The 27,498-nt window shown below is 42.4% G+C and overlaps 1 protein-coding gene across 3 annotated transcripts; it reads right to left on the bottom strand.

Moving 5' to 3' along the window:
- LOC133917012 (callose synthase 3-like) lies at positions 1-25,666 on the bottom strand. 3 transcript variants are annotated; one of them, XM_062360937.1, is made up of 44 exons: positions 25,408-25,665; positions 24,793-24,945; positions 24,473-24,703; positions 23,990-24,090; positions 23,416-23,540; positions 20,063-20,156; positions 19,842-19,952; positions 19,632-19,745; positions 19,414-19,509; positions 19,160-19,251; positions 17,951-18,077; positions 17,317-17,454; positions 17,149-17,225; positions 16,997-17,087; positions 16,784-16,897; positions 16,484-16,598; positions 14,745-15,079; positions 14,574-14,626; positions 14,380-14,440; positions 13,473-13,554; positions 13,355-13,404; positions 13,096-13,182; positions 12,346-12,483; positions 12,145-12,242; positions 11,975-12,059; positions 11,682-11,842; positions 11,468-11,591; positions 10,801-10,895; positions 6,269-6,404; positions 5,989-6,140; positions 4,610-4,719; positions 4,343-4,462; positions 4,139-4,207; positions 3,768-3,945; positions 3,508-3,655; positions 3,207-3,326; positions 2,976-3,091; positions 2,814-2,897; positions 2,409-2,521; positions 1,957-2,186; positions 1,072-1,866; positions 918-968; positions 588-773; positions 1-473 (listed from the first exon to the last, which is right to left on the bottom strand). In XM_062360937.1, the coding sequence occupies exons 3-44, from the start codon at positions 24,675-24,677 to the stop codon at positions 225-227; spliced, it is 5,826 nt and encodes a 1,941-aa protein (XP_062216921.1). In that variant the 5' UTR covers positions 24,678-24,703; positions 24,793-24,945; positions 25,408-25,665; the 3' UTR covers positions 1-224. The 3 variants fall into 3 exon arrangements, with proteins under 3 accessions (XP_062216921.1, XP_062216919.1, XP_062216922.1); XM_062360935.1 differs by having other exon boundaries at positions 16,784-17,087; positions 25,408-25,666; XM_062360938.1 differs by lacking the exons at positions 5,989-6,140; positions 6,269-6,404 and having other exon boundaries at positions 16,784-17,087; positions 25,408-25,666.
- Between the last annotated feature and the right edge of the window lie 1,832 nt (positions 25,667-27,498).

The following is a 27,498-nucleotide window of genomic DNA, read 5'->3' as shown; positions in this document are numbered from 1 at the left end:
AATGCTAAAGGTCCATACAAACAATTGCAGGTTTTCCACAAGAAAATTTGGCATGCCTATTTTCAGATATATACTATCCAGTTACATTTTCTTATACTACAATTAACAGATAAGAAAACAATATTTGACACCTTGATCTGATATTGTAATCACAAGAATACACTATACCCTGTCACAAATATTCACAACCTATGCATGCTGAAATACTAAATCTTGAAGATAAATCAGTCTTTGTTACGAGAGGCCCGTTCCTTCTTCTGACCACCAAGAATCCGGGAAATTTGCAGTCCTCTACTGAACGCTTGATTAAACAGCATCCGCGTCTGGAACTCAGAAACAAAGGGAAACCATGCCAAAATAGTAATTGGTGTAAAGAGAAGCACCCCCATAATTATCTCATATGCCCGTGCAAGGGCACGAACAGATCCCCATAACCCTACCCGTCGAGCAAGAGGCCTGCAAGCTTGTGCAATCTGAAAGCGATAAAACAACTGTAATTAATCAAATCACGCACAGTAAAGCAGAAGCAAGCATACTATTTTAACAAATAAGCAAATGAAACAGAGGAAAGCAAGAGAAAGACACACCAGTAGTATTCCCCATCCGGTGGGCAAGAATGCCAGAAAGCACACAAATATATCTCGCAAGGTCATATGAAGAAGTACTATCAAGACAATCAAAATAGCAGTGAAAGAAACAAATATAAAAAACTTAATCAGACGGAAGAATAGCTGGAAATCCGCACTGAATCTCCGCCTTCCGACAGACACTGTCTGCAAAGAGTATAGGCAATTTAGAAGCGATCAGCAGCAAACAGACACTAGAAATATGACAATGTTAAAAACTAGTGCTGTCATGCAAGGAACATTGTATTGTACGATTCATGCTTTCTTCACAAATTAGACATTCTCGCTCACCTTCATAACAAGCAAAACCACCAAAATTACAAGCCATGAAATCAAATATACCTGGAAGAAACAACATTGTAAAATTATAAAGACCCATCCAACCACTGGCACAATCAAAATTCAGCTTTAAACAGTACAAGAAAAATAAAGATGAAAAGCTTACCAATATACTTTTGTTGCCTGTGATATGTAAGTGGTAAACAAGGCCATACTGGTATAGGAAAAACCGCAAGGCCAAAATTATCTCAACAAAGAGTCCTATTGTTCCTGAATACTTCAGATGTTCCTGCTCCACTTCCCACCAAGATTCCCAGCTCTTGTCTGGTGACACACCAATCCCACCACGATTGCTGATCCATTTATTCCAATCAGACCAATCATCAACAATTTTCGCCCACTCAAATCCCGAGGGGTTGAATAGAAATGGTGCAAATAGCCATGTCAACACCAGGAACCACATGCAGAATGTAACAAAAATATAGGCGATGGTTGAGCGATAAGATTGACCAAATAGTTGGTATATGATAAGCAAAATCATCAGCTCGATCCCTTTAACAAAGTGGCTGCGAGAATAAAGCCTGTAATTGTCCGCGAACTTAGCATGAAAGACGACAAAAGCCCTACCAGTACCTCTGTACTGAGCACCTCCATGGAGCAACATTCGTCCATAGTAGTGAGTCTTAGTGCCAAGAGAAAATGTAAAAAACACAGCAGCCAATTGCAAGTTCATCATGATAAATTCACTTAGTGCCTGACCAAATCCTCTTTCAAGACCAATTTCCATCATCATGGGCAGGGCCATCAGAAAACCAAGCTGAACAAGAGATTGTGACGCAAGAGCAACCTGAAGGGGATGATTATGAATGAATCCTCGCCGTGTTGATAGCTGCTCTTCAAGTCCACTGAGAGCAAGATAAAGGCGCCCATACAGAAATACATAAACTGTAACAACTGTCAGCTGAGAAAGAGTAAAAGTGTTAAAAAAACCATATTAAATCATACTGATATATATTTTGAATGGACTAGAATCAACCCAAATTGATCATACCAGTGTACTGAAATAAAACCCCACGGTAGTGAAGTAGCACGAAAGCATCCTGAAAAAATCAAAGCGATGCCCAAGCCGGTATATATCACGGCTAAGAGTCTGCTCACCATTTCCATTTGCCACTTTAGCCTCAAACTTAGAGATCTGATTTAGTCCGACGTCTCTTCCCTTACCAACTTGCACATATTCATGGTGGGTTATATTGCCTCCACGAAGAGTTGAGTTATAGCCTGAAATAGTGAAGGAATATTACTGTGCATTACTCATAACTATCTCATGATATGTAATCTCTTGCAAATGTTCTTAGTTCATGAGTACCCTGTTGCTTTGGGAAGAAATGAGCACACGTTCCATTGGCATTGCAACAATTAAAATATAAAGTTGCTCCCTATATGTCATGGAGCAATCGATCTTAGGCATATCATGAATTGAATCTTGAAAAAAAAACAAACCTGCAAAAATATCTTCACTTAAGTTGATACTCTTTGATGCCTTACTGACACCACCCCTTGTTAGATGGAAAAGCCTATCAAATACATCAGGATGCCCATAGTGGAATCGGACCCTATCATAAAGCCAAAAGTAACTTCAGATGCAGTCCGAAAAAGAAAAATTCATGATTTGAACTTAAGATTACGAGACTTCATAGATAATATTCCAACTGCAGAAAAAACTACACAATATAAGTGTTGAAAAAGGTGACTCGTATTCTAATCCTATCAGGACTTGGAGAGGTGTGCATCAAGGATTGTGATCTTGAAAACATTATCTGCAACACTCTAGAATTTTCTTCTATCCATTCTAATGTACAACAAACATTTACTATTGTGGAATAGTCAAGTAGGAAATGCTCTCACTTTAGAGGGTTTGCAAGCAGACGCTGCCCAATAGTCACAAAACTGTGCTCCTGATTTGACATAAACCATGCAAGGGAAGATACACTGCATCATGGAAAACAAAAGATGTGTAAGATTGCACAAAGAATAGAATCATCAATCTCAATTGTGCAAGTAATCAACCTGCCAGTAAAAATGTGCTCTCTAACTCCAAGTATAGATGGACGCCGGACTCCATGTTCTGTAAGGAACTCTTGAAGCAAATTTCTCATTTTAAGAGCTTCTTCCATATAGTTATCCTACAAAATTAATAACATAAGCACAAGTTAATTCTAAAAAAACATGCACAAGTTAATATGAGATTGAAAATACAACTTCTTCACAAAAAAGAAGTATAGGTACGATGGGAAACACCTGGTTCATATCTATGGTCTGCAGGCCTTCACCACGGGTGAAAATTATTGCATGATTTTGATTTTCAGGCTTTCCCTCTCCCAACATTGCAGGGCCTGGAAGTTTTATCCGATAGATAACCTTGCAAACATAACAATATCTTTAGATGACCAATATTACAGATTTTACGTTGAAATCGTGGGGATGTTTTGTTCTCCTTTGACCCTTCTATTAACAAAAGTTATTTCTTTTTGGTGCATTAAACTAACATGATTTACCAAAATTTGTGTACCACTATCAGATCTAATAGAAATAAAATTACCTGATCAAGATTTTGTACTGGATCTGCTGATTCAGAATCCTTAGTTAGAGCAACCTTTACCAAAGTAGAATAATAAGCTGTCTCCATTTTCTTCTCTCCTACTCTATCTTCCACCTCATCAATATATGCTACACGGAGAGAAGAGTGGCTGCGAGAAATGTAACCCTAACAATTAGTTTACAGGTAAACAACTAGAAAATGACTATTTTACTAATATGTATAATCTGTTGTATTTAGGTAAATGCTAGAAGCTCATTTACGTCCTCATTAGCTGCAATATATCTTGGGCATTAGAGAGAGCAGCACGCTTGTCATTTCCATATTGCTGGCATGAAACAACATAGGTGAACTTCATATCAGCCACTGCTTCACATTGGGCAAGCAAGGACCTCTGTTGTATCTTCCATTCTTCAGCTGCTTTGTACCCTTCCATGAGATCTGCAGAGTTGGGAATATTTTTTTTTAAGAGAGTGGAAAAACGAGAATAAATATGTAAATACAACAAACAAGAACCATGCTCATAAAACCAGCTGCTAATTGCATCAACCAGCACTGTAGCATAATAATAATAAGGTTGGCGTGGGTGGTGGGAGGGAGGAACTCATACACTAAGGAAACTGCTATGGTATACCTTCATGTTTGGCCATGTCTAGAAATGCTTCAAGAACCAAAGCTTTCCGGTAGTACATCATGCCTCTCACTGTTTCAGAACAATCAAATAATTTAAAATTAAGAATCAACAGGTACAGACTGAAAGGTTACAGCATTCATTTGCAAGGAAAAAACGAGTCATAGAAGTACTTGAGTTCGACAAATAAATGTTAAAAATAAGAACCTGTTCGACTAAGTGTTTGGCCTCTGTATGAAGCCCATAGACGAAGCTCCTCCGTTAGGTCTTCACTCTCTTTAAGTTCTTCCTCCCAACCAACCCTTTCCTGGAAGTTCTTCCATTCATCTACACATAGGCATAACAGGACAAAGTAAATACCAGATGTTCCAGAAGACACTTCATCTTTGCTACATGAAAAAGACAAAGATGGCAGATGTTCCGGAAGAGACTTCATCTTTGCTACATGAAAAGGACAAAGAGTTGTGCCTCAACCTGGATAAATTTTTTGTAGGTAGAATAGCATGGAAACTCCATCTTCATTTTCCTCCTCAAGCTCTTTTATAGAGAAAAGAACAGGTTCATTTAAATAAGGGGTCAAGGCACTGCAGGTAGAAAAGAAATATCATCATTTGTAGGTACTAACAGCAAGTTTTTGACAGGTGAGAAAAGAACCGATGAGTGAAAAAAAAAAACTTAAAAGTGCGAAGGAAAAATGTTGTTGTGGTCATTTCTCATCTATTATGCTTTTATTTTGTAACTTTTAGAAGATATAGCTGAGAAAACAAGTTGAGATGTGTCTTGATTTATCTTGTGTGATGAGAAATTGACGTTGTGTGGTTTTTGTTGGTTAGTATATGCATAGTTATATACTGCAATGTTGATTTTGTCTAACTAATTTTGAAAAAAATTGGAGTTTGTATCGTTATCTCGATGCAGAAAGCTTATCCTCACCGGATAGTCCGGTGTGAGGGTTTTTGACCTCACCGGATAGTCCGGTATGTGATAGATGTGAGCACCGGAGCTTTTCAGTGCAGAGACAAAGAAAATTCATTCACCGGAAGGTCCGATTTGGGTGAGAGTGAACACCGGACTAATTTTTGTAATTCGCTTAAAATAGAGCTGATCTCTTTGATTAATGAAGTTTAAGTTTTTGCATATGCTTGATTTCCTCTTCTTCTAATTTTCTTCTATTGGTTCCTTAGTAAGTTTGCAAGTTCTTAGTGTTTTGTTGTTGATTTTTATTTTTCTTTTTAAGCTGAAATTTCAACACCTTGAAAAGTTGTTTTTCTTGATGGTAGAGGCATAGAATTTACATACACATATATATGTGATGGAGTCTTGAATTCCATTGCCTCTATACCATTATCTTGAAGAGTTTATTTGCCCGGTGATCTTGTCGTTGTTTTGTCCATTTTCAAAGTTGCAAGTTTTTGGGCACAAAGACATATGAAATGATTTTGAATGGAAACTATAGTTCATATTTCATCCGTGGAGTCATATTGCCTTGAAACTCTCTATCTTGCTTTGTCTTTCTGAATATTTTACTTCCGCTTAAGGTTTGAAATGCGTTGGGTGATTAAAAATAGGAGAATATCACCTATTTTGCAAGAAATTGTTAAAATGTCTATTTACTCCCCCCCCCCTAGTCGCCACTTTTGGTCCTACAATAGCACTAAAGTATATCTGTAAACTGACCACAACTCAACAAAAATAGTAATGCCTGCAGGAAAGGGGTTAGAATTAACAAAGTAGCAGCCGGAGAAGAGTTTGAGAGACAGGTGTCACAAGGAACACTGGGATATGAGGGCTGCAGAAGTAATATGAAAAGGAGCTTCAAAAAAATAATGATCGAGTAATTCACAAGGACTTACGAAAATGAAAGCATGTTTCGGACTTTGGGTGCGTCAGGCATATCCATAAATAAGGAGTTGGTAAAAAAGGTAAGACGCCTTCTGGCTTCTAGATTTGAAGGAACATCCATAGCAGATTCTTTCACAGTAAGCAGTAGTTCCAGCCTTTTTATCTGGATCGAAAAACAAATCATATTAGCAACAAGCATTTAGAAGTATCTCACTTGTCCATGAAGAAATGGTGCAAAGAAAAGTCAACACATATTCATGATGTTGCAAATTTTAAGTGTTGCTTAATAACCTTTTCTAGCCAAGCATCTGTGACTTGCAAGGGGAATCTGATAGCTCCAGAGGGTTGAAATAACTGATACTCTTGATCCCATGTTGTTGTGTCTTCAGGCCTTCGATATGAACCACCATGAGTTGACTCCAAAATACTGTCATGTTGTGAAAGAAATAATAATCAACTACAGAAAGTCAGGAAAAAAAGCCTACCCTAACTTGCTTGGTACATAAAGGCTGTGGTTGTTGTAGAAAGTCAGGACTGAAGAAAGCATGAGATAGCATATCGGCATCAAGATTTATTTTTTCATCTTTCTGACTGCCTGCACATTTGCGCGTGTCTTCAGAGGGATCATAAAATGCATGGATAATTCAATATTCCTAAAACACTCTTTTTAACATAAACCATAGGATTCTAGAACAATAGCTCATAGCCAAACAAAAGTCATATTTGGCAAGAGTATTGCATATAGTAGTAAAAGGCTGATTCATTATCATGCCACTCATGTCTCTCGAAAACGAAAGGCTAATATGATAGTTTTCAGGTGCATGTTGAAATCTATTGCACGCATTCCCTCCTTGTAACTCAATAGTGCAAAGAACTTGACAGCAGCAACTTTATATGGCAAATGTCTGAAATGGAAGTTGTCCATAGGATGCGCTCAAAAAGAGCATGTTAGCCCATAAAGTGCCTTGTGAAGCCTGAGTACCTTGTGCTCGTTGCCGGCGCTGATGAATCCCGACGGTTGGTCCAAATATACTTCCTCCTGGAGTTCGCCGTTCAAGAAGGCAGACTTGACATCCATGTGGTGCACCTCCCACCCTTCATGCGCCGTAAGTGCGATGAGGAGGCGCACAATGTCCATGCATGCCACCGGAGCAAACACTTCTTCGTAGTTGACTCCATGGCATTGAACGTACCACTTTGCAATGAGCCGAGCCTTGTGCTTCACTATGGCATCGCGCTCATCCCTTTTGACTTTGAAGACCCAATTGAGGTGGATTGCTCATTGCCCTAGTGGGAGATCGGTGAGGCTCCATGTGCGGTTCTCCTCAATTGACTGCATCTCTTCAATCATTTCCTTTCTCTAGCTCTGGTGACGTTCTACTTCAGCAAACAAAATAGGCTCGCCAGAGCTTACCACGTGCAGCTTATCCGAGGCCAGCTCATGCGACGTGAAGCCCCGCGGTGTAGTTGGTCCGATGAGTTTGTCGACTGTGCGGAAACGGAGCTAAGTGTCATTATGGTCGGCATCAAGATCCTCATGGATGCTTGGTAGAGAGGCGAATTCCACACCCAATGAGCTCGCGAGTGATGTCACGCCACCTATTGTCACGCTCTAGTTCCCCGAGATAGGGCCGACGGGTGTGGATGGTGACACCGATGTTGCCGATGATGCTCTTGCTGGCGCGCGCACGTTATTCTCCATTACCGCGTCCGGCTAGTACACAGTTGTGTACTCAACCATGAAAGGGTCATCGCCGATCACGTAGTGCTTCTCCTCTGGGCTCCAGTCCCACTGCATCAATTTGTCGAACACCACGTCCCACGTCACGTGAACGCGGTTTGTAGGTGTGGAATGCCTTTGATCTAGGCTCATAACCAATGAAGATCATTGGCTTACTCTGATCCTCGAGTTTCTTCTGGTGTGGCATGGTGAGCTCGATGTGGACGATGCAGCCGAATGTGCAGAGATGATGCATTGCTGGCTTCTTCCCGTATCACGCCTCATATGGAGTCATCCTCTCAGCGCTCTTGGTTGACAACCTGTTCAGGACATAGACAGCCGTGATCATGACCTATCCCCAGAACATCCCTAGCAAGCCCTTCGCCTTAAGCATGTTATGTGCCATCGCTACCACCACTTGTTTGCAGCATTCCACAACACGTGTTCTACTACGATGAATATGACGTTGTGAGCTGTCGTTGTACTCCGTGTTCAGCGCAATGCTCGGCGAAGTCAACCGAAGTAAATTCTCCTCCGCGATCCGTACAAAGGACATGCAACTTGCACCTGGACTCCGCCTCCAATGAAGCCTGGAAGCGCTTGATGGTCGCCAGCGCTTGATCCTTGGACGGAAGCAGCTCCAGCCACATGAAATAGATGTGGTTGTCGACGAGAAGTAGGAAGAAACGCTTGCCGCCTGGGGTCGCCGGAGATATTGGCCCGCACATGTCCCTGTGCACCAGTTCAAGGACGCGTTCGGCGTGGTAGTCAGTGTGCTCCAGGAATGGCGTTTAACGATGCTTGTTGGCAAGGCACCCTTCACAAATCTTGTTCACTTGCACGACAACCGACAGTCCATGCAACATGCCTTCTCGAGTCAGTTTTTGCAGCGCCGGGAAGTTGAGGTGGCCGAATCTTGTGTGCCACCACCAGGTGCTCTCCTCACCACGTGCTGATAGGCACACCTGCCATTGATGAGCGCATGGAAGCTAGCTTCATCGAGCTGCCCCCATCCTGACAATATTAGTGGTCAGCTTGGGGATAAAGTAGACCCCTGAGAAGGCGTGGTGCTCCCCGTTTTTGCATGCGAACAACACCGTCATGCACCCTTCGATCCACACGACGGAGTTGTCGCTGAACTTAACGGTGCCCGGGACACCGTCATCCAGGTCGGAGAAGGCCGCCTGGGACCCCGTCATATGGTTGGTGGCCTCGGTGTCGAGGACCCATTGTTTGTAGTTGCGGTCCTCCTAACCAAGCTGGACGAACACCTCTTCACTTATCTGGAAGGAGTCGTGTAGCGGCGTTAGGGGCGAGTTGGAGCATGGCGGCAACGGTGGAGTGTTGGCTTGCGACAGCGGCGGATTTGATGCTTGCCCTCATCATCAGCAAAGAGGGATCATCGTCTTGGGCCACATGGGCCTGCTCTTGTCGCTTTGTCCTGCTCATGCAGTCTTTAGCCCAATGCTCGAATTTACCGTAGTTCCAGCACTGATCCTACCCACCACCTAGGCCGGACGTGTTGGCGTTGCTGTCTCGTGGCCTGCTGCTATGACTGCACCCACGGTTGTTGCCATGACAACAATGGAACCCGCCATTGTCGCGCTACTGGTTCCACCCTCGTCGACGCGCTTCTTCATCCAAGCTAACCACTCATCCTCATTGAGGAGTAGCTTCTGCCTACCATTGTTGCCTAAAGAGCCGAACTTGTACCTCTACTCCACAGCACGCAACCAACCAGTGACCTTCTCAATTGAGAGCATGCTCAGATCGAGGGTCTCGATGGAGATGGCAACTTGCTGGAGACGTTCCGGGATGACCTGCAGAAATTTTTGCACCACCTTAACATCAGTGACTTCATCCCCCGTGACTTGGAGGTTGTTGACGAGGCTCGTGATCCTCATGGCAAAGTCATCGACAGACTCACCATCTTTGAACGTGATCTTGTTGAGCTTGCTTCGCAGCATCTGAGCATTCACAGAGAATGGCAGACAACGCTAGTTTGTCATCGTGGTAGTCATCGCCACTGGGTTCGATTGCCTCCCAAAGACCTTGAGCCTGCAGTAGGGATGTCAATTTTACTCGATTACTCGTTTACCCACGGGTAAATACCCTGATATGGTCGGGTATGGATAGCATTTCATGCTCGTGGGTACGTTCTTGGGCAAAAAATACTACCTGACGTGTATACGGGTACGAGTACGAGTAAGACATACCCATACCCGTGACACCCGTTTACCCATATAAATCTATGAGACTATAAGAGATGTGCCTATTCCTCTAAACCCTAATATTCCACATCCACACCACATAAATACTCTTACGTACTACCTAGCTCTCCCCCAAGCAGATTTGCTCCCCCCCCCCCGGGCGCCCTGCCACCAGCACATCTGCCGATCGCCCCGCGCCACCACCCTGCCCCACCATCGTGTGTTGCTACCCGCCCCGCCGCCCCGTGCCACCACCCCGCAAGTAAATGGGTATGCCCGTGGGTGACAAGTACCCGCGGGCGGGGCAAAAACTGGCAGGTACGGGTATGGGTGAGCATTACCCGTACCTACCATACCTGATTGACATCCCTAGCCTGCACGTTCACGCACATCGCGAGCGCCCACTCAGTGTAGTTTGTTTGGGTGAGTGTGGGGTAGACCACCGAGCCCGACATCTCCTTTACATCGCGTTGTACAACCAGCTCGCAGCCATTGTTGTCACAGTGCCATGGTCGGCATGAAAGGGGTGTCGGTGAACGACGGTGGCCTCGCCGTGGAGAAGTCCACGAATGTGCACCCATAGGCCATAGGAGCCGACACAGTTATGCTTTGATCCGAGAACATTGGCTTTGATGTCAATTGTTAGAATCAAATATGATGAACACACGCGAACACACTGGAACCACACGGTGATTGTGCTGCAACTCCAGAACATTTTTTACTCTATTACTCTTATTTAACAGGGAGTAAAAACACCTTAATCGTGGCCTTAATGTGGTCTTAATTGCCCTAGTGGCATTAATAGGGAGTAAAAACATCTTAAATGCGCACAAGATTTATTCTGACACAATCTAGCCAGTAATATTTGTACAAGATTAAAACGATACTTGTACCTATGTTGGTCCTCAAATATATCTCTGGTTACAACCTCCAGCATATCTTGAAAAATCTTTATTACAGCACTCCTGTCTTTCTCATCGTTCTCCTTCTGATATAATAGAAAAGGAAGATTAAGATGAGTTAAACCACTAGAATCTAGTAAACAAACACGTAGGTAAACTGCATCCAATTGCATTTTAATATACAGCAAGCAAATAACGGTAGATGTCCAAAAATATAATACGAGCTTACCGATCATCAGCAGTAATAGGCAAGCAAGGAAAGGTTTGAATGCTTCCTTAATGTATGCATTGCAGGTCTAATATTAGGTAAAGGTTAAGCTTCTTTTTTTTCAACGCATGTAAACAGCATGCTGATCCTGGCTATGTGGCAATAGTATGCGTTGTTGACTTGTTGTAAAAACCCAAGGTGTCAAGTACAAGCATATATCATCAGCACTACCACTACAGTGCTATGACTAGTATTCCAAAAACCAACGCCAGCCTGATTCATGAGGTGTGCTAGTTGATTACTGGAATAAGGCAGGCCAAGCGCAGTTCAAATTCAGGGGGAAAAAAGGGAGCACTGCTAATTAGAATACTGACTCAACAAAAGTAGACTCAAAAAAAGTAGATCGAAACTAGGTTTTTGTAAAAAAAAAAGTACATTTGTTATACATACCAAGTATTTTACCAACTCAACAACCTTGTTGTAGAGATCTGGCAGGGCACGCATGTTCAAATCTGCAATAACTTTGTCCACGGCGATGTACTTTTCAACTTCCACAAATATCTTATTTATGACCCTGAAAGAAGCATAAATAAAACAGCATCAGGTACACCATGGATCAGAAAATTATTTCTACAGAGTTTAATGGATGAAATCTAGGAGAGACCTTTTCTCTGGTTCGCCCTGTACAAGATCATTGATGATGTTCTTAAATGATGCATAGCATTCCTCTATTGCGCAAGAAAAATAATAATCATTATCAAGCCTCTTTTTCAGATCACGGTCTTTGCCGTTGCTATCTTTAGCCATGTCAACTGCTATGGGGATCTGACATTCACATTGTTCAAAACAAGTCACCTCTTTTTAACTAACAAATCAAACGTGAATCAACATTGCTTCTACCATGCTAAAATATAAAGGAAATAGAGCCATCAAAATAAAATAAAAACAGACAAGAACCTTGCTGGCAAGTAAAAAAGGAGGCCACTGCATGACACCAAGGGCCTGATCAGCCACATATGGAACAAGTAGCAGCTCCTTCTCCCTATGTCAAAAATGTGGGCATTAACTTAAGGGCAGAAAACACAAATCCAACTGGAAACTAATAATTATCCATATAATCCAACCACCTGTTGTCTATAAGGTCTTCCTCTCGAAAGCTAGTGACAATTTCATTCCACATCTGTGCAAACCTTGCTGCTATCTTCTCCTTGTCCGCATGTTCCATCTAAAATGTAGTATCAATAACAAAAACATCCCACAAAATTAGCAAATCAAGCCATTTGTATAGCAATGTAGCAAAAATGTGTTCAAAGAGTACAGAAGGGCACCTGCTTGAAACGACTGTGTAAATAAGACTTTAGACCTTTCTTCCGTTTGGCATCAGATGTTTCAACAGGAATTAGACATGCATGAAAGGCTAACGGTATTGAATCAAAGCGAGATCGCAACATCCCCAGTGTACGAATCTGTCTCATACAGAAAATGAAAGGTCAGTTTTGCATCAGATGTTTCAACAAAAATTAGACATGCATTAAAGGATAAAGGTATTGAAAAAAGCAAGACCACCACATTCCCAGTGTGTGAATCTATCTCATCCAGAAAATAAAATGTAAATGTGAAAATTTCTTTGCATAACCGAAATTATTCATATGGAACTCACAGACAATGGTCACGTAATCATACATCTAATTCAGTTTCATCTGTACTTTCTAGATATCTTTTTGAGCTACTCCAGACTCCTGAACTTATTGTGCATTTTCCATCTACCAGAGCTAATTGGATCAACAGAAAGAAATGCTTAATCAAGATTATTCACAGGTACAGCCAGAACAATTTACTACACCAATTATTCCAAGATTCTAATCAAAAGGCTTCCCTCTGTTTCGCCAGTAGCTAACAACCATAAATGAAACAAATTTCCGTTCAAACAAAATAAATTGTTGTAACTTTCTAGCATTGGCAAGAGAATGGCTGGAAGAAAAGATCAACCATACCACAAATAAAAGCAGAAAACCATCACTGAGAACCAAATCTGTCTGAATGATTTATAAATAGAGATAACTCAACAATAAAAATACCTCTCCAAGTCGTTGGAAGGCACCATAAATTCCACCAAGCAGAGTGGAGAAGATTGTGTACCAAATTTGTGTGTCCATGAAATAGACCTGGAAAGCAAACAAAAGTGCACAAAATCATTGTAGTCCTCATACACCGCACAAATGCACATTTACCTGTCTGGAGACAAACAAGTTAAGCTTCCTACTATAGGGATAAAACAATAAGCAAGGTTATAACAAGCATTTAAATTCTTCAAAAAGGTAAAGGAAAAGGTCCTACCAGAATGATTGGGGCCCAAAGTGCAATAACAACACCAATGTTGCTCTTTTCTGCACAATACAATTTGGGATTGGTACAAATAAATGAGCAACAAATATTGTTTGCAAAACATACATACCTCTTGGGAAAAACTCATGCCACCGGAAAGTATGTATAGGGGAGTTCATGATATCCTTGGTGGGGTCAACAAGAGGCTTGATCTATAGGAACAAGCATAAGATTAAGTTGGAGCTATAATTAATCCTAAAGCACATTTATTTGAAATAGTAAGCAAATCCCCTCAAAAAAAAAAAGTAAGCAACAGTTATTTATATTCTTACTTCTCAAACCTAACTTACACTACAGATACCATTTACTACTGGCTGCAAACATGGAATTGGCCAACATGTATTTATTGGTAGTTCATGCATGTGTATGGGCAAGCACATATACATGTGGAGACAGGTGTAATTACTCTAATCAAGCCATTTAATGAGGCCTCTATGGTCTTGTCATCTCATGACTTCTCTAATGCGAGATGCTCGAATGACATATGTGGTAACGGGGAGAATATTGGCTTTTATAATTTAGGTGTTTACTTTAAGATTTAATAATTGTGTAGCTCCATATTTTTTTAAAACAGAAATCTTAGCCAAGTATGTTGCACTTGCTAAATCACACCAGACTTCTGCTATATGCTATCTTAAACATGACCAAATTTCTGTCACACAAGCAACATGGGCGATTTACCCCATCTGTTGGTGCCATGTAAATATGTAATTGTTTTGTATATTAATAATATAGAAAATGTTCAGTTTTAAAGGCACATATATCACGTTTCTCCTTAAGAATATGAAAGTAAACTTCACTGTGCTCGTTACGTGAATCTTCCAAAAATGGCCAGTAATAATAGATGTGAAATGACTGCAAATTGCTTTGATTCGACTGCACTCATATGTGTGGCTACCAAATATGTGGTAGTGACTTTGCCACATTGACAATTATTGAGATAAGCCATGGTAGCATAATAATTTGTACAGAACTACCTCTACATAGTAGCTAAATGCAAACTTTGTCAAAAAAAGAGCAATCCAGAACATGGTGTACCTGAAAACAGAAAACAGGAACATTGTGTTAAATTAAAAGATAATCAACTGATATGCATCGTTCCAATTAAAACAGTATCGACTAAATCACTTTCATTCATGCGAACGCACACACAAAGCATGTATATTCTTACATGAAAAGTGAGAAAGCACTTTCATGCATTCCCCTGCCAACAAAGAGACGAGGCTGCACGGATGTACACAACATTTAGGGACAAGATAATATATAACTTGGTAAACTAAAGAGAAACGATAACTCAGAAATTGAGGGATAGGTAGTGCAAATTACTAGAATTTAAGTTCACCTGAGACCACCACATGATCAACCTCACGAGCTTGTAGTCTGAACTTTCAAGTTTCCGGCGTAGAAATGGCAGAAGAAAAAGAATAGAAGCAAGCATACTGGGTGACAAATATAGGACTACTGAAAGGATAAAGAGTGACGGGTGATTTCGACCATTCCCAAACCAGTTTTTGATAGCTCTAATAATTCCAGTTGGATTCTCCCAGGTGTATGCATATGTCACTGGCAGTAATACCACCCACAGGGCTGCGAATGTGAACTTCAGAACATATCTCAGCTTAACTGGAAATTCCATTGTTCTCCTGGCCTTCCAATTAAATATTATATCAAGTGTAGCTGTAAATACCAACGAGAAATATTCAATCAGAGCTGAGTCTGGAGAAACCATGTGATAATTATGAAGGGATGGTATAACAGCTTTATGCTCATTGAAAGATCATATTACTACATTACGAGCTTGGGCAACTAAAAAGTTGTATTTTTTATAGCGAATCTTCATCTTCATGTCTTATTTCTACAATGCTATTTATTGGGGTGACAAAGTGACGAAAGGCTGAGATAAACAAAATAAATGACTTGTAAATATCGTTTTAGTTCTAATATATTATGTCTTTGATAAACTGTCAAAACTCGCATTTATACAAAATAACCAGATCTATAAGTTTTACTTTGATTATATATGTTAGGTTTTGCTAAACACTAAAGTTTTGTGGAGTACGAAAGAATTCAACATTGCTTAATTATGTGGAATTCAGATAATGAAGTTATAATCTTAGTACCAAAGTTTTGGAAAGCACGACGTTGGGTTTTTCAGGATTCAACTTTCAATCAGTTGCCTGTGGGTGAACATGAGGCATACCCGCTAGATATTTAAATCTTGAGAACCTTTACAGTACACTATGATACTAGATGATGGAGAGTATCATTGTTGTGATCCAACCGTCCATTTTAGTAGGTATTATTGTAATTATCTTGATACCCTTAGAGGTAATTACGTCATTAACTGACCGGACTTCGGACTTTCGCCACCCATCATCGACCGACCGACGTTGGGTGGAAACCCTAATAAATGAAATGAACAAAATAAGTGAAAGCTTATCCGAAGAATAAACTAACATTTTGATCTCCCTTAATTAAATATATAATTTACAAGTTTATCATAGTTTTTTTTCCAATCCTACCCTTATGATACCCATAATACTCTTTAATGATACTCATGATACTGATGAGCGATAGAGTATCATTGGGCCAATCTAAGCCACCGGATGAAGAAATGGACGGTATACACTCATTTAGGTGTACTATAAAAGCCCTCTAAATCTTTTATCTTATATATCCGTTTTGTTGGCTTTTGAGCCACAGTTTTGTAAATTCAAGTTATTATGAGAAATTTGATAGTTATGCAACGTATAGATGCGATATCACTAGAGCAATCATGTGAGATTTCGGGCAATCAAATTACATAGGATGCTACAGGTACTTGGATATGAGAACCAGTAACGATGGGTTTTTTTATGTAATATGGCATGGCATAATGCTCATCAGCCAATGCAAGCTTTTATTTGATTCCTACACGTATGGACACGTCGAGGCACACAATATATGCCAGTACTCATAGAAAAAAGTCGGGAAAGTATACCTGATTAAGCAAAATGGAATGCGAGCTCCAAAAAGGTTTTCAAAATAATATAATTAGCGAACATAAAGACACTGTACATGGGCAGTACCAAGTTTTCATACCTTGTCCGAGATTTAGTATAGAAGAAGTGATAAAGATACTCAAAATCTTCTTGAATACCACAGGATCGAAAATATTGGATAATGAGCCTCCATTCCAAGCAAGAATTATCATAACCTACGATAAAAAGATCAGAAATGTAGATTTGAAAAGTTGAAAATAGTAGTTTAGCTATCTAGCCTACAGCGAAGGATGTTCAAGTGTCTTCCGGTAGAGCATTTCTTAGTATAATAAACTTAACTATTCAAAAGTTCAAAATAATACAGGAAATGATTGCAGAAAAACATGAACAATACAAGTACCTGAAGAGCTAGAATAAAGAAGCTCCATAGTCTATCAAAACTCCTGAATATGTGCCAAAATGAACGTAGCTCGACAAAGTTGACCTTTCCTTTCTGTTTGCCAGTTCTTGTGCTCTGTAAATAGCCTTTTAAGTTAGCTGTTGCTAGCCCAACCAAATATATAGGCATAACATAAAGATATATGCTAAAATAGAAACATATAAGCCAGCTTACTTCATTTCTTTCACCAGTTAAATTTAAAGGTTGATAAAAGAAGTCAGCATCGGTTCGCATAGGCCAACCCAGCCGAAAGCAGTCAGCAGACCTGCAATTTAACGTATATAAAATCTAGATAGCAGGCGAATAAATCTAAGAAGAACTAATACCAGAAGTATTCATTAAGATCGTCGTAGTTTCTCCACTCAGAATGATTCCCTTTTTCTCTTTTGCTCCTTTCAGCTTCCTGAAGAGTTGTAATAAAGTACTAAAATTTAGTACAGGAAGAAGCATAGAGCACAAGTGAGGTAATCAAATGACAGTTAAGAGCACACTACCTTTGCTATGGTATTGTAAATGGGAGTAACAACTTTTCTCAGAAAGGCTTCTTTCTCACCGCCATAGGCTGGCTTCACATATTCACCCGTCAAGGCACTCACATTTCCGGCTAGCATACCATACATTTCAAATGCCATCTATGAAAATAACTAGAATTTTTAGCACCATCCTTGCTACGCTATCGAAGTCCAAGTAAAACACTTGTTGTGGGCACACTTGAAAAAAACAAATGCGCAGCTAATTACATTTTTCTTAAGAAAAAGGATTGTAGTCTTTCTTAATGTGACTATTGAACTCTGCGAGCATTCCATGGACAAAATACTAAGGTTTCAAACAAAACTCTGTAGGATCCATCATACCTTCACAAAACAGATCATAGAGTTAAATTGTAGATTGTGCCAAAGTTCTAAAAACTAGCTAATATCAAATGGCCATATTTATCATCTTACTTACATGAAGGAACTTATCTAATTGATGCTGCTCGTAAGTAAACTATGCATTTTTAGGTACTGTCCTTCATATCAGCATAACAAATGCTAAGCCACATGCTTTATTGATTCTAACATACTTATTGTATTAATAAAAGAAAATTGGTTTTAAGATACAGAAAGTTATTATTTGTTCAAATCATACATGATGATATATGTAGCAAATGCATTCCGGCATAAATCGCAGGTTTGCAGCTTCGCCCCAAATGAGAAGGTACAGGCCTATATACAGTAACTTTCGTTGTTGCATCTCCTGCTGAATTGTTGGCAACCTGTTATCAATTAAGACACAACAAATAATAAACAACGAGAAGGCATGAGAAAATGTATTACAGCAGCTTTTCATCCTTCTTTTTGTACAAAAGGACTACTTTGGTTCTTCAGCTTCGGTATTTGGTATTTGGTTCATTATAGATTTCCAAGGCTAATTTTTCCTATTTTTTAATCAACTAACAGTAAGATCATGAGAGACAAAAACAGTTAAGGTTCAACAACACTTAATTGGTGTTGATTTGTATATATGGCCCAAAAATGTACTTTTTGGTGTTGATTTGTATAGATGGCCCAAAATGTGGACCACATTCCAGAGCATCTTAATCTTAAGCTTCCTATTTATAGAAGAAATTTTCCATTATCCGTCCACTCTTCATCAATCCATACAGGAAAACAAACACAAAAGTACATTGTATTTTTGTGCTAACTTTTGGTGTATGAATTGTTATTTATCAGGTATTTATATTATTTCCGTAAAAATTTTGCATTCTTTGCTTAGTTATGGAGATTTGGTCCATGAAGCAGAGGTACAGTAACATAAAAAAGAGTCTATCTCCCAAATATAGATTTGTGAAAGCCATGTAATAAGTAAATACACAAAATGAGATCTGCCACTAAATACCTTTGCATATTGCATGGGTTAGAATCAGGCGACAGTGACAAGAAAAAAAACATGTTTCAGCGAATTGTTTAGCCTTGCGCATTGTACATTTGGCTTCAAGGAATTATTGCATTTTTTTTATAAAGTCCCAACAGCATATAGATGGAGAAAATCCTCCTTTTAACATTGAGCTTAGGAAAGGTTAATCTCATATCCAGGGTCTGTTCATCAGCTTTCTTATTCTTTTCTTTCCTACTATGTTGGACAAGACTGTTTGTATCTTTGCAACCTTGGACACTGTAAGCCCTTTTTACTGATTTTTTTGTTGCATTTTATATATTTGTATAATAGAATATAATATACTCCAGTAGGGTCCTCCCCTACTGTTCCCACACACACAAAAAAAAAAAAAATCAACAACCAAAGCAGTGCAAGTGCAAATGAACAGTATGATGGCAAAAAAGTTCTTAAGATAGTCACCAAAGGCTGCTCTTGCGACCAAGATATTTGCACCACTTCTTGTAGTTCTTAAACAATTTTTTCATCACATCATTCAGCGCATTGTCATCCAACTGCAACAAGAATTGTGAAAACTGAAACGGTAGACTTCACAGAAAATAAAAAGGAACATCAACAAGAACAAAAGTAAGATAAATGTTGTGGAACATAAGAGAGAAAAAGTAAGAAATTTTAAATCAGTTCAACCTAGGTGTTGGATATTTACAGAAGGAAACCTTAGATTGTTGATCAGTCTTCGGATTTCTTCGTATATGTATGTTAGCAAGAAGTAAAATCAAATGCTCCCTCTGATTCGAAACATTATCTGTCTGCATGTCAAGAAGTTGATAAAACATCAAAAGACAGAAAATGAATCCATTAAAAGCCAGCGTAAACAATATAAATCATCAATAAGTTATACAATAACTAAAATAAATGTAGATTGTCTTTCCTGAAAGCCAAACATAGCTTGAAGCCAATCCAAGAGGTCCTCGTTAACTTTATGCTCATAATTTTTCGACCATGGAAGACCTCTAGTATTCCGAAGAGCAGAAGCAGCAGCTTGGATCTTAGAGGTTGACAAAACATTAAAAAGTACTTCATTTGGACATCATTAAGTCAATAGGATTGCTTCAATAAAAGGGAAGGGGTAGGGAAAAGAAACCTCAGGAAATTTCATGACAGCCTGATTGCCACTGTCTGGATCAAGAGGGAGAATGTTGAAAGGGAGATAGATCTTTGTCTTCTCTTTAACCTTATCAGCAGCTTCCAAGATCTAAAGGCATACAAAATATGTAATGACTACCACTTGTATAGGTGCAATATCAATATGAATTATTACTGGAGCACAGAAACAGCAAAAGTAAATAACTTGATAGGGCATACCTCGTGGTCTACTTCAACAGCATGTTGTTGAGTAACTGCTTTTAAAACTTCGAATAGAACGGCAGCAGTCTGGTAGGCTTTGGTAAGTTGGGCACTGCATGAATGAAATCAATCTCTCAGCAATGTTAGTATAATCCTTGTGTCGGTTTGCAACAGCATGTCGGTACTGCAGCAACAGTATGTCGTTACTGTACCAACAGTATGTTGGTTACTGTAGCAACGGTAGGACGGTTGTTGTGCCTATATAATGGGCCCCTGTTGTAGTATGATTTAGATGCTTTCTAAATACATTAGAAGATGTTAGCAGCGACAAAACTCCTGTGTTCAGTGTGTGTTCTTACAACCCACCTCTCGCAGGATCAAATCCAACAATTGGTAGTAAAGCCAGGGTTGATCGATCCCAACAATGTCGACTCCTACGAGTGATCTGGCTTTGAGTCCCTAGAGGCACTTCAACCGCCACAGCTCCCGCCGCCACGACGATTGTGACATCAAGACGTCGGTGGACGCGATGTGGTCATCTAGCGTGTGGCCTAGGAGGTTGGCGGCGTATCGTACCCGATCCTCACACGGAGCAACTACGCCAACTGGAGCTTGCTCATGAAGGTCATGCTGCAGGCTCACGGCCTCTAGGACATAGTGGAGTTTGCCATGCGGATTTCCAGAAAGACCGCATGGCGCTGGAGACCATCCTCCGCGTCGTGCCCCAGGAGATGATCAGCACGCTCCCTATCAAAACAAGCACCAAGCGGACATGGGACGCCAACAAATCGATGCGTGTCGGCGAAAATCGCTCCCGCAATGCCTCTGCACAATAACTACGAAAGGAATTCGAGGCATTTTCGTTCCGTGACGAGGAGACGATCGACGATTTCACGATGCGACTCTCCGGACTCGTCACCAACCTCGCCACGCTCGGAAAAATGATGGAAGAACAGAATGTGGTAGAAAAATATCTACGAGTAGTCCCCAAGAGATTTTCGCAGATTGTTCTATACATTGAGACTCTTCTCGATCTTTCAACGCTCACACTGGAGGAAGTAATTGGGAGGACAAAGGCGGTGGAAGATCGTCTCGATCCAGAAGAATCCCCTGTCGGCGGCGGAAAGCTCCTCCTCACCGAGGAGCAATGGCCCGCACGCATGAAGGAGCGGAAGTAGGGCGAATGGACCTCGGGCAGCGGCAATGCCTGTCATCCTGCGCGCGCACTGCGAAAGAAAGGGGGAGGTGGCAACTCCGATAGCAAGGAGGCTGCACGCGATCTCTCCCACGACAAGTGCTGCAATTGCGGCCACTAGGTCAAGCACTGTAGATCGCCCAAAAAGAAGCAGGCTTATTTGGCCCAAGGCGAGAAGGAAGAAATGAGCCTACGCACCTGATGGCGCAGGTGTGAGCTCTCAGTGATGCACAGGAGCCACCGCCAAGCCACGTCCACCTCGACGAGCCACGCGTGCAAGTCCACCTTGGTGTCAGCAACGACGGTGACCACCTGGAGGGTTGGTACTTCGACACCAGCGCCACCAACCACATGACAGGTCGCCACGATGTCTTCGCGAAGCTCAATCGAGGTGTGGTGGACTCCGTCCGTTTCGGAGATGGCTCGATGGTCGACATCCGCGACTGTGGCACCATCCTCTTCGTCAAGAAGAACGGAGAGCACAAGGCGCTCTCCAACGTCTACTTCATCCCACGACTGAAGAACAACATCATCAGCATGGGCTAGCTGGACTAGGGTGGCTCCAAGGTGCTGATCGAGGACAGCATCTTGCGGATCTAGGACCGCCAGCGCTGCCTCCTCGTAAAAGTTCATCGCAGGCGCAACCGGGTGTACATCCAACACCTCGACGTTGCCCATCCCATCTGTCTCGCGGCGCGCCACAATGATAACGCCTGATGGTGGCATGCGCGCTACGGCCACATAAGCTTTGACGCACTCCGGCGGCTGGTGCGCCATGAGATGGTGCGAGGCTTGCCGTAGCTAGAACACGTCGAGCAATTGTGCGACACGTGCATCACCACCAAGCACCACCGAGCTCCGTTCCCGACACAGGCCAAGTATCGAGCGAAAGAACGTCTTGACCTCGTCTACGGAGATCTTTGCGGTCCCATCACACCAGCGATACCAAGTGGACATCGGTTCTTCCTGCTGATGGTGGACGATACCAGCCGCTATATGAGGCTGACGCTCCTAGCTGCGAAGAGTGACACGATGGTGGCGATCAAGGGGAGTCCGTGCGCCCGCTGCTAGCGCTAGCTGCCCAAGAGGAATGGGCAGTACATCACATGGATGTGAAATCAGCCTTTCTCAACGGTGAATTGGAGGCAGAAGTGTATGTTGCACAGCTGCCGGGGTTCGTCGTCGCTGGAGAAGAGCACAAGGTCATACAACTTCAAAATGTGCTCTACAACCTACGACAAGCCCCGCACGAATGCACTTTGAGGGCTCTCGGCTTCGAGCAGAGCGCAAACGAACATGCGAACATGCGACATACCAGCGCGGCCAGGCAACACGCTGTTGCTCATTGGGGTTTACGTGGATGATCTAATCATCACGGGATTAGCAAAGGGGGAGATCGATTGATTCAAGACGGAGATGAAGACTCATTTTAGGATGAGCGACCTCGGTTTGCTCTCCTACCTTGGGATCAAGGTCCAACAGAGCAGCGACGGTAGCATCACGCTATGCCAAGCACAATATGCCGCTCAAATCCTAGAGATGGCGGGGGATGAGAGACTGCAATCCTGCTCACACCCCAATGGAGAAACGGCTCAAGCTTAGCCACAAGAGCACAACGGCAGAAGTGGACGCGACAGAGTACAGGAGGCTAGTCAGAAGCCTCTGCTACCTCATCCACACACGGCCGGATCTCACCTTCAGCGTCGGGTTCGTGAGCCGCTTCATGGAGCGGCCAACTCAGGAGCATATGGCGGCCGTGAAGAGGATCATGCGCTATTTTATCGGGACGATCAACTACGGCTAAAGCTACAGGAAAGCATAGTAGGGATGGCTGGTAGGCTACAGCGATAGCGACCTCGCTGGTGACACAAGGCTTTGGGGGAGTAATGTTAGTATAATCCTTGTGTCAGCTTGCAACAGTGTATCGATACTGTAGCAACAGTATGTTGGTTACTGTGGCAGCGGTGTGACGGTTGCTACCCTACATAATGGACTGACCCCCCTGTTGTAGTATGATTTAGATGCTTTCTAAATACATCAGAAGCTGGTAGCAGCGACAAAACCCATGTGTCCAGTGTGCTCGCGTGTGTTCTTACAACCCACCTCTCGCAGGATCAAATCCAACAAGCAACAACATTGATGAACTAGGAGAATATGAAAATAAAAGAAAATGTACCGATCAAATTGGTCAGAAGCATTCTGAAGAGCTTGAATATATTTCTTGTAGTAGTGATGATAGAAGGTCTGTATTTCTCTTGCATCACTCTTCAGTGCCCTTCCTGCCAAAGTGGGCTCATTCTCCTAACAGAACACATAATCAACAGATAATCAAATGTATATTTACATAAGATGTTCATTGTTTCTCTTTTCTATACGGTGGGGCTCAACATCACATAAATGGTTGGTTTTTAAACTCAAAGCAGACATTGTTGTCACCTTAAAGCCTTCCAAATGTTTTGATGAAAAGGGATCTCATAACTATATGTCAACACAATGCAGTATTCACTTACAAGATCATGTATATGGTGACATTATTAGCATGTGAGAGAATCCTACACGGAATATATGACAAATGTTGAAACATAACAGTTTTGGAGGGCAATGAAGCATTTAAGCATGCAGAATTGAAAGGCAGACTGAAGGATAGAAGTATGCAGAGGCAACTTGGCAGTACATATGTCAGACAATTACAGAATAAACAACATAGATGCAAACAAACGCTACCTAGAAATACTCTTTCAAACTCATACCCTTTCAAGCCGTTGTAAAAGAGCTGTCTTGAATTGTCGGACACCGCGACCGCTTGAAGTCGGATCTAATCTGTGAGCCTTTTCGAATGCATAGAAACGGCCTATCCATTATTGCAGATATACACATTAATATGATTGAACACAATATGGAGCAGGATAACATTTTTAACCATGTTTTTTTATGTTTTTATTTTCGAAAATACACTTTTATGTTAACAAGTATCGGGTTTAACAACGATTGTAAGATGACCGAGGAGACATTATTTGCCTGTATTTTTCACTGCTTGGTGTCTTCTCATGTTATGTATGTATTGAAGCCTCTCCCATCCTCAAAACAATTTTTTTCTAAAAAATGCTCATGATAGCCCCAGAGGAGGGATATAAGTAATATTGGCGTCCTATGCCATAATTAGGCACCAAAGATGTTTACGTTTGTACAATCTCTGTCTCAGAACATGGGAGGAACAGAGAGGAATATCTTACAAAGGTATGCGACCCGGGGATTGGCCGTCTCAACCTCATTGGCGACACGGAGGATGGGCGCAATATCAACAAGCGATGATGGCACCACCTCACTGTCAAAGATGGGCTCGCCAAGGTTCACAGCAGTCTGCGTCCTCAGGATGCGGCGAGGACCTGGCTGCTGCATCGGCCCTCCCCGAGATAGCGTTCTTGACAAGGACGTCATGACGATCACCTCTGGTCACTCCAAATCTGGCCACACAAACTGAGGTGAATTGAGCACTGAGACGGCTCCAGAACGCACTAGGAGCTTGTAGAAGACAGAGAGATGTAAGCAGTACCTTGCTACACTCGGCACAACAACTTAGCAAATGAGAGGAATTAAGCCGGGCAGATCAACCAACCACCTGGAAAACGCGCTGGAGCTAGCCCATGCCTGGAATTCCCAAAATTCCAGCGAAGAGCTTTTGGTCGCGCATGCAGTGCTTAAGAACCTGGGAACATGAGAGGACAATAAAGTAATTGTACATAGCACCTGCCAAAAAAAACAAAAAAGCACTACTAGGTTGCTACAACTTCTAGAACAACGAACTGCAAGTAGAGAACTGAAGTGGCCTCTCCTCGCAGAACACTGCGGCCCACCCCCAAAGTGCAAGCCCCAGCCTACGAGCAGAATCGCGCCTTTTTTTGTGTGTGGAAATTTAGGGCCTCGCCCCAGTCTCATTGCGCAGAACGGACCGTAAAATAGTGTGCAGAATCGCGCGTATTCTACAAACTCTGAGCCCATCTCTCGCGGAGCACACCGAGGTCTTCTTCTGTAAGCCAACGATCAAAAGGAGGATTTCGCCGGTTCCTCACAACACAGCACGGAAGAGGAACCGAACTAACTAGAGAAGTTTAGAACCTTCTCGACCTTTCTACTGTGATTAGAGAACGAGATGAGAGCGGTTACGCACCTCGCGCGAATGAAAAAGGGACCCCGCCAACTTGCCGGTGCTCGAGGCCCACCGCGACGGCCTCCGGTGCCCGATGAGCGACAGCTGAGTCGCGAAACTTAGAAGAAACCACCGCCGGAAGGGGAAGGCGGCGAGCTGGTTGGCTCCGCGCGGGGGAGGTGATCGGTGCGAGAGGCGAAGGGGCGTTGGAGACGAGAGAGGTTTTTGAGTCGGGGAGGAGGAAAGCTTTGGGTGGGAAGGAAGTGAGAAGACGACACCGCGAAGAGAGAACTCTGTTCTATAAAAAAAAAATCTGTGATGATATATATTTATTTTTTTATTTTTAATTTAATTATTAGATCACGAGATATATAATATAAAAGAGATTTAAATAAATCTTTTTAGATAAAGTTTTACAAAACTTACTTTATAAAAAAGAATGACACTGAAAAGGATGAAGAGGTGGAAGAGGACGAGGAGCCGTGGACTCGTCACCTTTGGTGCGTTGCTGCGGTTTCAGCGGAGCCACGCATCAAAAGATGAAGCTCTTCGCGTCCTCGCTAAACATTTGTAGCTGGACACGACATACTCCTATGATCTACTCTTTGGAGGCACGTGAGTGAGATCACACGCTGCACCATACGGATCAAAATACATTACCGTGCACTATCGACAATTTTCGACATACCATACGGGTGAAGGCAAAGTTTGGGCAAGCTTAGCTAGCATCAGTTCGTGCAGCGTCCACGAATCAAGACCGATGGCCCTTGTTACTTTGTTCGTGCAGGTGGCGTGTGCAGTGCATCCTACCGTCTTGGCTTGAGAAAGAAATCATGGCTGAAGATGACGGAGACGAAAATGAAACGGTGATGCATGGTGTCCAAGGGTACAGATCTCTACACACTGGATTGCTGCGCCATCATGCACAAGTGTCGTGATAAATGATGAGCGCCCAACAGCTACCGATATAATTTCTGGACGGTGATCATGATGTGCTACGCAAGTAAAGTCAAGTCAAGTGAAGCACACCAAGTAAATCGCCACCTACTCTAGTGGGAAAAAATTATAGGGAGCAGTGCAGCACGAGGCTCCTCACGCCACGTGTCCGTTTACATCCATCTCAAAGCGGATCCAAGCGAGTCGGTGCACTAGCTGAGCGAGCGAGCTTCGGAAGCACGAGCTGAGCAATCTGTCTGAGCGAGCGTAACTTTCCTGAAGCACGAGCCGAGACGAACGCGTCCCAGTAGCACTATGGTGTCTCCCTCGATAGATCAGAGGTTGAGGACGACGGCATCTGCACATTGCTCGAGGTCGAGGAAACCCCGCGGCGGTTGCGTACAGCTCCATCGCGGCCGAATCCATATAGCCATCCGCCACCAGGCACGACGTCTCATGCACGCCGCTCGAGGTCGAGGAGCGCCCTCGCTTCGTATACGGAATCAAGGGCTTCGCCAAACGGATTCCAGGGCCGTGTGAAGTAAATTTTATAAAATTAGATTTTTTTTTTAAAAGATATTCTCTTCTAACATAATACTGTCTTTATTTTTCTCTCTTCTACACATGTCAACTGTTAAATCAGGAGAAAGACGATATAGATTTTTTTTATAAATAATCCTATAAAATTTACCTTTGTAACCGTGTTCATCTGACTTGAACAAGCGTGAGGAGCATCAGGTCATTGCTTCTCAGTGCAGTGAAGGGTCCATAAAGGATGGATGGCTTTTTCTGAGAAGTGACCTGAACAACTTGAGCTCCAAGCTTGATGCGCACATGAAGCAGCTCAAAGGAGATGGCCTGCTCCGGGATCGGGCCGATCGTGGGAGACGTCGTCGCGCTACTGGGACGCGTTCGTCCAGAAAGTTGCGCTCGCTCGGACAGATCACTCAGCTCGTGCTCTAGGAGCTCGCTCGCTGGACCAGTACACCGACTCGGCTTGCTCGGATCCGCTTTGAGATGGACACAGACGGACACGTGGAGACAATCCGGCCTCCTACAGCACCGCTCCATAAAAAAAAAATCGCTCTAGTGTGCTATAGTAGTACTATCTGCTCACGAAGACCAAAGTCTCCTCTGCCCTACTGCATCACCGATCCACGGCCTTTGCCTGCTCTC

This window comes from Phragmites australis, chromosome 4, assembly GCF_958298935.1.
Source record: "Phragmites australis chromosome 4, lpPhrAust1.1, whole genome shotgun sequence".
Taxonomy (NCBI): Eukaryota; Viridiplantae; Streptophyta; class Magnoliopsida; order Poales; family Poaceae; genus Phragmites; species Phragmites australis.
This window is presented reverse-complemented; position numbering and strand designations above follow the sequence as displayed.

Coding starts and splice junctions, on each gene's coding strand:
- LOC133917012 (XM_062360935.1), bottom strand. CDS start 24,677: ATGACGTCCTTGTCAAGAACGCTATCTCGGGGAGGGCCGATGCAGCAG. Junction 20,157..23,415: donor GCTTCTGACCAATTTGATCG/GTACATTTTCTT, acceptor TCATTCATGCAG/TGCCCAACTTACCAAAGCCT. Junction 4,720..5,988: donor CGAAACATGCTTTCATTTTC/GTAAGTCCTTGT, acceptor TTCTACCTGCAG/TGCCTTGACCCCTTATTTAA.